Raw genomic sequence first — 12,833 nt, 5'->3', positions numbered from 1 at the left:
AGCAGAGAAAGCCTTTAAAGCAGGATCTGGGTTTTCTAATTTATTTTATATGGCAAAAAAAAGCCTATCATAACTATCACGTAAAATAACAACAGCCAACTAGTAGACTTTAAAAATAAACATGAGTAGAATAAGTCATTATTTATTGTTCCAGCTCTTTTATCTAAAGATATCCATATAAAGAGTGTGATCTCTCATAATCCTCAATTGGTAAAGGGTAAGATCATGTTCTTCTATACTTGGTAAAGCATCATTTAAAGACATTTGGTGTTTTTCTGACCTGGGTGCTTATGCAATTTAGGCTAAAATAAGACCTAACCATACATGTTCAAGAAACAGTTTCTATTACTATAAAAAGTGACTTTCTTTTTTTCCATGAAAAGAAGCAGCAAAGAACTATGTTATACAAATGATGATCACAGAAAACTGATTATCTACAGATACATATCATATCTAAATTACAAATACAAGGTAATTTTAAAAAAGCCTTTGCTATATCTATAGTATATTCAAGGCACAAAGGATATACTTGATGACCTGATTAAAACCAGAAAGTATTTCATTGACTTACAATACTAGCATTATGCTTCAGTTCTTTTGCTCTTGCGAGGGATACAGCATCAGAGGGCAGTATATAGCCAGTAGCTTTCACTTTATCCCATGCTTCCTTGTAGAGATTCTGTGGGGAAACAGAAGTTTCTGTGAGTGGAAAAACTCTCAATGACCAAGGACCAACAGAAATCCAAAGCCCTTCTTTTTTACACTGTATATATAAATTAATATCAAGATGTCCATTCTTATACAAGGTCTTAATTTTGTTAAGGTGCAATTTTCTTCAGGGAATTCATTTATTAATATATGTATTTTGACAAGACTGGAACTACAGCTAGGAAATATGCCCTCTGCCTGAAATACCGCATCTTCCCCATGCTTAAGCAATGCAGAGGGTTATTAGTGCCTTTGATAAGCTCCATGCTTGGAAGTTTATCTTCAAACAGAGTGAACAAACTAAATAAAGTAACAGCCCAACATAGTACCACCTTCTGAGAAAAGAAATAATGTGTAGAAACACTCACATTGCTAAAGAGATGCTTCAAATTTTGAACTCTTTCAGAATCCACTGTTTCAGTCACAGTTGTGTACTTGTCCTTAGTTTTGTGGTACTCCTGCTTGTATTTCACCTGCGAGAGGAAAGACGGATCTAGTTTACTTGTTTCAGGGAAAGACTCATTTAGTTAACTGGTTTCAGTGCTTGAAGGAGCAGGGGGTAAAGCCTGAGTGGAACAAGTGGGACACTCACCTCACTAGCGTTTGCACCGCTCTGCACCGCAGTCACATAGACAGGTGTGTCAGTAACAACACCAAAGTTCTGAAAATTCTCTTTTCCTGCAGCTGTGTATTTTATCTAAGGAAACAAACCAAAACAAAACAAATTAATGCTGAAAATGACCAAGAAATTCCCTCCCATCTTCCACTTAAAATGAGTTCAGGGAACTGAAGCCAAGGATTACAGTTAAAACCAACTGTGAAAGAGACAGGCCATATAAAAGAAATATTTAATATATAGCCAGTATATATATATATAACAAACAATGGAAATTGCACACCACTCTACAGCAGCTCATAGGCTCAAGTACAATCAGCAAGGCAAGAGATGCTGTCTTCTCACTGAAAGATCACACTATAATCATGTCAGTGAGGTATGTTGTGCAAGGGTGGCAATAGTGAAAGACAGTGTTATCTTCTTACTGTTAAAAACCACAACCCTGCCACCCTTCTGTTCTCCTCAGCTTTCAGCTCCTTCAGTAACAAAAATGATCACCTGTCTACAGACAAAACTGAAAGAGTGTATTTTAACAATCTGAACAAACTCTTCCTGATGTAGTAGGAATGACTTCATTCTGCTCTGCACTAGCACAGGTGTCAGTTCCAGTGAATCATAAACAGAAGAAAAAACCTTACAGATATGTACTTATTTGAGGAAAACTTGCTTACTTGGCTCTGGAGGTCATATGATTTTTTAGCATGCAGGATTTGTGGAGTATCCCAGACATAACATCCAAGTCCTTTCAGCCAATTCAAGTCATCTTTATACACCACCTATATAGAAGAGAACAGACTAATAAACTAGGAAGAAATCTTCTCTTTGCTTGAAGAAAGAATTTGATATTTTTTCTCTATATTTAATATCTTGAATTGAAAACTATTACATGAAAGGTGACTAAGTCATCCAAAAAATAAATGAAACACATACATCACTCAGAATTTCCTGGGCTTTCCTGGCTTGAATGACATCATTTTCTTCAGGTGAACAATTCCACTGATGGAGGTATGTTCTGTATTCAAGATCACTGAGGATATACTGGCACTTCTTGGCTAGCACGTGATTCATCATGTCACTTGGAATATGGACATTTGCCTTCGTGTCTTCATAATTTTTCCTGTATGCCAACTAAAAAGGAAAGATTGGGGGAAAGGGCAAGAAGAAAGAATAGTGGTTTTCTGCATAATTTTGAATCTAACAGACTACAGGTTATAGCATAATCTGAGACATGCTTTCTGAATTTAGTGGCTAAACTCCCATTGGATTCAACGAGATGAAATCTTAACTTTCGTATTAATCATCATTTATTCTAACAAGGTTCTAGAAGGACAGGAAGAACCTTCTTCACTTGCTGATTTAACAGCTAGTGAGAAAATCAACAAAGACTTCAAGATAAAAATGGTCATGTGCTACCAATATGTTTCTAATCTAGTTAAACCTCCTTGTCAGCATGAAGACAGAACACTTGGGGTCATACTGGTTTTGTGCTCTGCAAGTGCAGTAGTGACAATAACAAAACACCCAACATGCATTTACTTTTCCAGTTCTTAAATTCCTATTTCAATTCAAAATAACTTCTCTTTTTCTTGGCAAAGCAAAAATTTCCTAAATCATGTGCTATTTCTTACTGCTCAGATACTTAAATAGAAAGTTTTTTTACCCTATTCTAGCATGTCTAATAGATAAAGAAGTATCTTCTTAATCTCCTAAATCACTTCAAGTCCAATTATTCAACCCACATTCAAAATAACCATGCAGAAAACATGCTGAAAACACTTTTAACGACATTATTAAGTAACACATTATTTATGATTAAATATGTCACACTAAAACCAAAAAGAAAATGGAAAGTACAACAGGGAGATTGATTCTCTCCTTACCGCACTCCTCATCTTCTGGAATGCTAGAGAATGAATGACACTGGGGAAATCACCAATCTCCTTCCCAGCCAGGTAATGGCCTTTCAGCTTCTCATATATTTCCTTATATTTAAGCTGCAAAATATCCATGTGGAAATTTTAAAGTTCATTCTAACAACATACAACAATTTAAAAAAAGAGAAAGAATGAAAAATTCATACTAACCTCACTATTTATGTAGTTTGCACGCTTCGCTCCAACAACTGGGATGTATTTCTCATCCAAAGTATACGCAAGGGGCTTGCTAACTTCCCAAGCATTTTTATAAAGTTTCTAGACAAACAAAACACATTGAGGTTTTGGTAAAAAAGTCCATTATACTTTCCAAAAAAACTGACTCTGTCATTCACACATGGAATCTAAGTACTTTTACACAGCAGTTCCTTATTACATGAATTTTTCCCAGTAGATTAAATGAAGAATGATCATTTTGAACTCCTACACAATGTGAGGCAAACAGAAGAATCATTCCAATTCAGGAAGGTACCTGAGCAGAAATTTGAACTGATCTTTGCTTCATTTTCCCCCCTACATTTGGAATTCAAAATTTCTCATCCACAAAAGTAATAAAAATATGGAAAATGTAGACATGAACTCTTGTTGAAAAGTGTAGTATGGACTTGGCATTGATAATTTTACAGACACATGTTCAAAATTGTGAAAGAACTCCAAGTAATACTACAGTTTATTATAAGACCATGAACTATCAGTAGCACTTTGCTAATACATCATATTTTGTTAAATATTAAATGTATTCAGACTAAATTATGAAGCACCTATTCCTACAAATGGTCACATTTTTAAAAATGGAGATTTCCCATTGAAATTAGTAAAGTGACTCAAAAGTAACTGCTTAATAAAGTAAATTGCCTACAATATTCCTCTCATAAAAAAAAAGTAAATAGCATTTAAATTTCATCTAGGAATATATTGTTGCATGGAATTTTAAAGTGTTTTTCTCACACAAACTCTACTACTGTTATTACTACTGCTGATGCTATTGCTGCTTCCAAACACCACACAGCAGTGCTTTCAGATCAGCTCAATTAGGAAAGAAGTTCTCATCCCAGTGATCCAAATGATGGAAAACTGAAGAACAAAGAGTTTAAAGAACTTTCCCAGAGCCACCCAAGTAGACAGAAGCAGAAACAGAATAGTTTTCTGAAGTCCACTATGCATTCTCTTGCTTTCAAAACAAATTAAAGCTTTATTGACTCTTACATCACTGTAGAGTAAGGACATGTCTCTGGCATGGTTCAGCGCAGGAGTATCATCAGAGCCAATATACTGGCCTTTCTCAAGGTTAAATGTTTCTTTGTATTTGAGCTAGAAAAGAAAACAAACACAATGTTAATGCCACAGGAGAAATAAATTATCACAACTAGATAGAAGTTGTGATTGTAGACATCAATTTTCTGTTATGGTCTATCTTCAGTAACAGGCAATACATTCCAACCACTACAGTACACAGGGAAATGTCCTCGGTATGTCACACCACGAAATCCACACAGTATTCTAGAGAAATTAAACATTCTGATCAGCAAATACAGGTTAGCAATACCAGGAACTCCACTAGCACTGTACAACTGACTGCTGTTTACTAAGAACAAGAATCAATTTTTATCTACCCTAAGCAAAATCTGTGTTAACACTAAACAAGGGACATGCTATATCCTTCTACAGAAAAGTGTGTAATTACTTTGGACAGCAATACTGTGTTGTTCATTTACATAACTTCTTACTAAACTTATTTACCCCAGTAAAAGTCTTAATAATGAAGCATGCACATGCATACAACCACATACATAAGACTGAACACACTACAGTTTAGCAAAAGCAGTTAAATCATCTACTAGCTCTGTTTCTATTTAAAAAAGAATTAAAAAGGTACATACATCACTTTGATTGACAGAGTTAATCTTTGCCAAGACAACTTCAGGAGTGTCAACCACACTGGTATAATTGGCAAAGTTATCAAGGGCTTCCTTCGTGTATGCTTTCTACAAAGAGATGAAATATTTTCTTAAATGCTGCAGGAGAAAGAACAGCTAATAACCTAACTGCTAAAATATTATTGCTGAAATATTTTCTCTTACTTTATTTATCAGTTCTTGGGCATTCTTAACTTTCTTATGTTCCACTGAATCCAGGGGAATCCAACCACACCCACGGAGCCATTCCAGATCAGATTTATAAATATTCTAAATCATAAAAGATAATTAAAAAGGAAATTAATTATTTAATTCAGGATGATGTATTTCAGCCTTGTGTAATACAGACAATACACTTAGACCAAATCAAGTTGCAACCAAGTAACCTGTATGTCCCATCACTTACATCGCTCTGCAGATCATAGGCCTTCCTTGCCTGAATACAGTCATTCTGGTCAGGGTGGCAGGTCCATTCGTGCAGGTGCTGGCGGTAGTCAATCTCGCTCACCAAGGTCTGACATTCCTTGGCTGCTACAACAGACACCATATCTGGAGGGATGTGAATCTTGGACTTTGTTTTGTGATAGTCTGATTTGTACAGTCTGTCGTTCTGGATCTCGCCCGCATGCTCAAACCACACCAGTTTTGGATCATCTCTCATACTGGGGACTCCAACGTAGTGGCCTCTTTGTTTGACATACTCAGCTTTGTATTTAAGCTGACGGAAGAGAGGAGAAATATATATAAAATCAGCATCTGCTCTGTTTTTAACCTGTGGACAGCTATGGTTTTGTCAGTGCTAAGTAGAGGTGAGACAGGGAGTTGTCAAATGCAGTCTTAAGTTTTTAGCACATGACCAGATAAAAATATGACACAGTTACTTTGTACAGTCCTTCCATTTCAAAGGATATAATTTTATACACAAATATGCTACCATTTTTCAGTAAAAAGTATTTTCAACATAAAAAGAAAGCCTTGTTAGAAAATGTTTGCTAATAAATGCATTTAATCTGTTTTGTAACAAATTATTTGAGACTGTCTGAAGAGTGGGTGCTTATTTAAGGTATTTACATCATATTGGTTTGATAAAAATGTATATTCACACTAAGAGGCAGGTAACTATTTCAACATTCATTATGCAAAAGTTTAAAATGCAATGTACTTCTAAGTAATGTGCATCTTAGTTTTTCAAGGAGGAAGCCTCCATAATATGCTAAAAAGTTAAATCAGCTATGTATTACTATTTTAGCATCACATCAATGATTTAACATTAACAAAATGAAAAATTATGTAACCCCTATAATAACAGAGGTGTCTGAATTGTTTGAAGGCCAGTAGACTTCATGGCTCATGAAAAGCCTACTGGATGTTAGCCCTAATGGAAGACTTTTTATGTCTGCTGTGAAATTTGGAAGGCCTTTACCATTTCCAGGCTTCCAAGCACTTGCCTTCCTAACCAGAAAAATTATTACCTCACTTTGGACATCATTTGAGTGTTTGGCATGGGAGATCTGCACAGTATCAGCAGGCAAGAGGTAACCAGTCGCTTTTTCTTTCTCCCAACTTTCCTTGTATAGGTTCTGTGGAAAATAAAAGTGAGGAAGAACTCACTTACCACGGTCATGATAATTATTACCATATTTAGGTAACCCATATTAAAGTGTAAGGATAATAACCGTCCTTTAGGATCTTTCCCCAAATAAGCTGTTAATGTGAGCAGAAACTGTCAAGGAGAGACCAGATACCTGATTAAGAATTCTGGCTGCCTCTCGGGCCATATCGAGCTGTGGTGTCTCTGTTAGAGTGTAATTTGACTTGACCTCATTCCATGCTTTGTGGTATTTAATCTAGAGAAGAGAAAGACATTACTGCCTTGCAGCACCATCATAAAATTGGGAAAACACAATACCATAATAATACCACATAAGACCCATATTTTAAAGATAAAATGTAAATACACAGGCCAAGTTAAGAGCCTGGAAACATGCTAGCAAACTTACATCACTAAGTATTTCCCCACTGTTCTTCGCTGTGATATAATCGACTCTGTCCGCCACTGGTGTAAATGGAAGAGTTTCAGCTTTTGTACGGTACTTCCTCTATGCAAGGAAGATGAAAAGTCAGATTATACTGGAATATTTTACAGATAGCACATCAAATCTGAACGCACTGACAGGACAAGAAAGTTTACATGGAGAGAAAAACCATACACAATGAATTCTGTGGAAATACTCCACTTGTCTTGTTTATTTTAAAAAGTATCGACACATTTAACCATCACTTTCAATTACAACCAGCTTTAAGAAAATTTTAGTATCAAAAAACTATTTCTTACCTCATTCAGGAGATCTCCAGCATATTTGACATGGTTGATTCCAACAGAATCATTTGGTAGCCATCCAATACCCCGTAGCCATTCTAAATCAGATTTGTAAATAGCCTGAGAAAACAAAATAGGGTCCCTGCTGTGAGCTACAGTTCCCTGTACAATCCAGTAAGATTCATAAGTAACAGCACTTCCTTCCACTGATTAAAAGGAGAGCAGTAATTCCAACACGAGTACTATGCATGAATTTAAGCTTGGCAATATATAACAGTGACATATACTTTGCATTCCTAACAAACAGCAAAGCCATTTCACTGGATTCAGCAAAAATTCCCAGTACTTAGAACTGAAGCAGACAGAGAGACAATACAGTAATAAGTTAAGCTAAGTTTTCATGTTAACTTACATCACTCTGAAGATTGTAGGCTCTCCTAGCCTGTATGACATCATTCTGATCTGGAAGGCAGATCCACTGATGCAAGTAATGACGGTAATCAACATCACTGACCAAAGACTGGCCGTGTTTAGCTGAGAGGATTGAGACCATGTCTGCTGGTAGGTGGCACTGTGTCCTCCATTTGGCAAAGTGTTTCTTGTATTCCAGCTCACTCTGAACTTTGCCTATGTCGAGGGCAAACTGCATTTTCGTATCTGCTTTCGCATTTGGGACGCCGACATAATGTCCCTTCTGCTTCTCATGATCCAGTTTGTATTTATACTGGGTAAAGAGTAAAGATTGCCATTACTAACATCTATTATCAAATAGCTCTTAAAGCCTGTGAAGAGCTAGATGCTTCTTTTGACACTTACATCACTGGCAATTTCTCTAGAAGCTTTTGCTGCCTTGATTGGGATTGCATCTGCTCTCAGATCATAACTGACCTTCAGCTCATCCCAAGCTTCTTTATACAGTTTCTGAAAAGACAGCAAAATGTCATGCAAACGTTAAAGACTCTGGCATTTGCCATTAAAGAAACACATAGTTTACTGCCATTTGTTTGCTGAAATAGCACAAACCATTTTTGTGCCTTACTCCTGCTTCCTGCCTTTCAAACACGTACAGCACCCAGAACACCAGTTCTGCAGCCCCTATTGCATAGAAGGGTGTTTGCAAAAGTTTAGAAAATATTTACATGCTTTGGGCTCTCATCCATTTCAACAAAATATTATCTTGATGCTGCATGATGTTAGTAATTTTTTAACAGCTGTATGTGAGCACTCAGTTTAAAAGCCCATTTAAAAGCCCATTTAAAATACTCAGTAGAGAGAAGGGAACATTGCAAGCCTTGTACAAGGACAAGCTTCAGCGTGATTCATGTGACTTAATCTTCAACTTTGTAAGTACCACCTTAGAACATTAAAATTCACAGGAAACACATACTATTTTGTAGAAAAGTAGGAAATAGAGTGTTAAACATACCTTGCTATAATTAGCAGCATTGGTCTTGGCTAGGTTAATTTCAGGTGTGTCTGGCATAACGTGGATCATAATTTTGTCCTTTTCCCAAGCTTCTTTGTATTTGGGCTGTTAAAATAGTTCATGTTGGTATTATTTGCTTGTCTATAACATTAATTCCCATGAATAATAAGTTGTCATCTCCAAAACAGTAAACTGTCTGGAAAAGCATTAAACTTGATTTAAGATATCCCTGATAAATTTCATATGTTAGCAATGAGATTTCTCTTTAACCTAGAAACAACTTTAATACCATTGTAACGTACAATGCTGACTTGCTCGGCGTTCACTTTAGCTAGAACAACGTCTGGAGAATCAACAACACTGGTGTATTTCAGGCTTTCAATAGGTGTACGATACACATGGTCACTCAGGAGATCCTGGGCATGCTTCACTCTCTTAACATCTGGAGATTCATTAGGCAGCCAGCCAATTCCACGGAGCCACTCTAGGTCTGACTTGTAGATAGCCTGTATCAGACATGGTCAGAAAAGGAAAATGCTGTTTAAAGTGTCTGTCTTATTAATTTAAAAGTATTCAAAGCAGTACATGTTCTAGAAAATGTCAAATATCCTTTTTATATGCAAGAGATGCTCGATGGCCTAAGTAAAATACAACCTGGGAACCAGTTTACTTTTTAAACAATACATTCTAAACCTTGTGAAGTTCAATAGAGGGAAACAACTGGACAGAATTGCCATTAATAATGGTGAGCATTAAGAGCTTAAAAGAGTCTTCCTGTCTCCTCCAAAGCACTCATTCTCTGTTCAATTCAACAAAGTGAACTGTGTACCAGAAAAATTGACAAAAAGGAAGTAAATAAGGCAATGGGGACTAGAGCTAACCAGCATAGCTCCTGAATGGTATCAGGCATTATCTAAGTTATCAAGCAAATCCTTTAGCAAGGGACATGAATCTCCCCTCCAAAGCTCATCATTGAAACAAAAGAAGAGTGACTGATGTTGACTCATAAGCAGCAATGAGAAGTCAGGAAATTAGCTGCACTGATTTCTCGTGCTTTGAAATCAGCCACAAAATCTTACCTGCTATTTCACATAGTTTTCTTGCAATTAAAGAAATTTCTACATTGACTCAAATAAACAGGAGTAATAATAGCCAAACTGATTCTAAAGTAGCAAGCAGATGTTATTTGCTAACTCTCATCAGAGAGAAATACGCTTCATCCCGTCCACATTCCAATGCTCTGAAAGCACATGTAACATTGCAGATACCAGCTAAACCATTTGTCAAACTTAGAGGCAATACCAATACCTTTTAAAGGATAAAACCAGCCATCAATAGAAGTGACAAGAAAAAAAATGAAGAAAATAGTCTAAATTCTTCGTGACTGTATATAATCAATCCATCAAAATAAGACTATAATACATCAACTAACAATACTGCTAACTACTACATCTCTACCCAAACGCACATCGCTCTGTAGATCGTAGGCTTTCCTTGCATGGATCACATCATTCTGGTCAGGCAGGCACGTCCACTGGTGAAGGTACTGGCGGTAGTCAACATCACTGACTAGACTCTGGCACTCCTTGGCTGCCTGCACCGACATGGCATCCACCGGGATGTGGATCTGGGCCTTGGACTCATGGTACGCCTTCCGGTAAAGGCGGTCGTTCTGCAGCAACATGGCACGCGCAGCCCACGACAGTTTGGGATCCTCCTTGGCGGTTCGGCACCCAATGTAGTGGCCTTTCTGCTTCTCATGTGTTTCTTTGTACTTGTACTAGAAAAGCAGAAACAACACGAGTAGCCACATGTTACTCACCTGAATGTGACAACGGAACAGAAGCCTTGCAGCTTTTGCAGCTGTCAGCCCTTTGAACTCAACTACACCCAGTTCTGCTGGGCTGGTCAGAAGCAGCCAGCACATCAAGAGAAGACTGTACCTCACTGGCGATGTCTCTGGAAGCCTTGGCGTGTTTGATGGGGATGGCATCAGCTCGTATGTCATAGCTTTTTGATTTGGCCTCATCCCAGGCCTTCTGATAATGTTTCTGCAAAGACAATTAATCACCCTGGTTACATGCAGTCAAGACTATCTCGTACCAATGCCTTCTCTTACAACCAACCCTGGAAGAGCAGTTGGCATACTCTTCGTTTCATCACACTACACACACTTAACCATTGTATTCTCTTACATTGCTGATGTTGACAGCGTTGACTTTGGACTGCAGCATTACAGGAGTGTCAGAAGGTATGGAAACCTGTGTCTTATCTTTATCCCAGGCTTCCCGGTACAGGCGCTAAGGAGAAAGGAAGCACAAGGACATTACACTATGGTCTGAACACAGATAAACTCTCCCCCAAAAGAAAACATTTGGTAATTCTGATTTGAATTCCTTCCCAGTTAGATATTCCTATGGCCAAATTCTCCTCTACACCACAAAGAAAAGCAATGCCATCACATAAGTGAAAGGTAAGTGAAAGGCAAGCTTACATCACTGATCTGCAAAGCATTGATCTTTGCCTGGACCACGTCTGGTGCGTCAGTGATGCTGGTGAATTTCAACTCCTCCGGCCGCGTGCGGTACAGCCTCTCGTTCAGGAGTTCCTGGGCTTTCTTGGCTTTGACCACATCCACAGAACCTTCTGTCAGCCAACCAATGCCTCGCAACCATTCCAGGTCTGACTTGTACACATTCTACAAATAAAGGGGGGGTTAATGGCATTGCAGAGACAACTCCACATGTAGAGATGTTTTGGACAAGGCTTTCCCCAAGCTTCTCCTTGTACAGTTACATGGCAGTCAATGAGACTGTGGTATACCACATTCTCCCCACACACAGCTACACCCCTATTTAGACAGCAATTAAATTAATGTTCTTTTAAAAATATTGGCTACATGTAGACCAGAGGCATAATCTTCAAGCAAAAGTTCTGTGGCAACCAAAAGCTATCAGACACACTTTATGTTTCCCTTCTGTGTGAACAGTCTCGAATATTTCTGCTCCCCAGGCTGAAAACTCTACTGATTTGGAAAGGATCATCCAGATGAATTAAAAGAAATGTGCCAGAATTGACTGCAAGAGCAGGAAAGTGCATTTGAACAGGTATTTGACCAATACCAAACAGATCCTCACACAACTGCCACAATGGTTTTCTATAGTTACTCTCACTCGTATCACGCTTAAAACAGTACCAGCAGTAACTACCACATCTCTACCCAAACGCACATCGCTCTGTAGATCGTAGGCTTTCCTTGCATGGATCACGTCGTTCTGGTCAGGCAGGCACGTCCACTGGTGAAGGTACTGGCGGTAGTCAACATCACTGACTAGACTCTGGCACTCCTTGGCTGCCTGCACCGACATGGCATCCACCGGGATGTGGATCTGGGCCTTGGACTCATGGTACGCCTTCCGGTAAAGGCGGTCGTTCTGCAGCAACATGGCACGCGCAGCCCACGACAGTTTGGGATCCTCCTTGGCGGTTCGGCACCCAATGTAGTGGCCTTTCTGCTTCTCATGTGTTTCTTTGTACTTGTACTAGAAAAGCAGAAACAACATGAGTAGCCACATGTTGCTCACCTGAATGCAGCAATGGAACAGAAGCCTTGCAGCTTTTGAAGCTGTCAACGCTTTGATGAATTTCCCAGAGAGTCTTTCTCAGCGCAGTTCACTTAAGCAGCAGGACTCAAGCTCTCCAGAAAGGCATTTCCCAAGACACCCACAAATTAAAATAAGTATCTCTGGCTTTCATTTAATACTTGTAAACAGCGCTACTAAAGTAGATACCTGTGTGCTCAGTAAGACCACTCTGAGCACTGGCCACATTTAATTAGTTTTCAGAGAATATACTTGATAGTAGTGACTACAGGAAATGTAAGAATTGAGCAGCACCCACAACTGTACCCCTC

At 38.3% G+C, this 12,833-nt stretch overlaps 1 protein-coding gene across 13 annotated transcripts in view; it reads right to left on the bottom strand.

Annotated features, from left to right (window-relative positions):
* Positions 1–12,833, bottom strand: part of NEB (nebulin) — a 117,020-nt gene that overhangs the window by 46,314 nt on the left and 57,873 nt on the right. For 12 of the 13 annotated variants that reach the window (XM_084264247.1, XM_084264242.1, XM_084264252.1 and 9 more), the window contains exons 72-95: positions 12,151–12,462; positions 11,415–11,618; positions 11,116–11,220; positions 10,864–10,971; positions 10,389–10,700; positions 9,223–9,426; positions 8,921–9,025; positions 8,311–8,415; positions 7,907–8,218; positions 7,510–7,614; positions 7,175–7,273; positions 6,920–7,021; positions 6,647–6,754; positions 5,581–5,892; positions 5,340–5,444; positions 5,139–5,243; positions 4,465–4,569; positions 3,409–3,516; positions 3,205–3,318; positions 2,255–2,452; positions 1,996–2,100; positions 1,301–1,405; positions 1,077–1,181; positions 572–679 (exon numbers count right to left, since the gene is read on the bottom strand). In XM_084264247.1, the coding sequence (XP_084120373.1) occupies positions 572–679; positions 1,077–1,181; positions 1,301–1,405; positions 1,996–2,100; positions 2,255–2,452; positions 3,205–3,318; positions 3,409–3,516; positions 4,465–4,569; positions 5,139–5,243; positions 5,340–5,444; positions 5,581–5,892; positions 6,647–6,754; positions 6,920–7,021; positions 7,175–7,273; positions 7,510–7,614; positions 7,907–8,218; positions 8,311–8,415; positions 8,921–9,025; positions 9,223–9,426; positions 10,389–10,700; positions 10,864–10,971; positions 11,116–11,220; positions 11,415–11,618; positions 12,151–12,462 (3,651 nt within the window). The remainder of the gene's footprint in view (positions 1–571; positions 680–1,076; positions 1,182–1,300; positions 1,406–1,995; positions 2,101–2,254; positions 2,453–3,204; positions 3,319–3,408; positions 3,517–4,464; positions 4,570–5,138; positions 5,244–5,339; positions 5,445–5,580; positions 5,893–6,646; positions 6,755–6,919; positions 7,022–7,174; positions 7,274–7,509; positions 7,615–7,906; positions 8,219–8,310; positions 8,416–8,920; positions 9,026–9,222; positions 9,427–10,388; positions 10,701–10,863; positions 10,972–11,115; positions 11,221–11,414; positions 11,619–12,150; positions 12,463–12,833) is intronic. The other variant, XM_084264246.1, reaches the window with a different exon arrangement.

Source organism: Gallinula chloropus, assembly GCF_964237585.1.
Source record: "Gallinula chloropus genome assembly, chromosome: 5".
NCBI lineage: Eukaryota > Metazoa > Chordata > Aves > Gruiformes > Rallidae > Gallinula > Gallinula chloropus.
The sequence above is the reverse complement of the archived record's forward strand: the minus strand, read 5'-3'. Positions and strand labels throughout refer to the sequence as shown.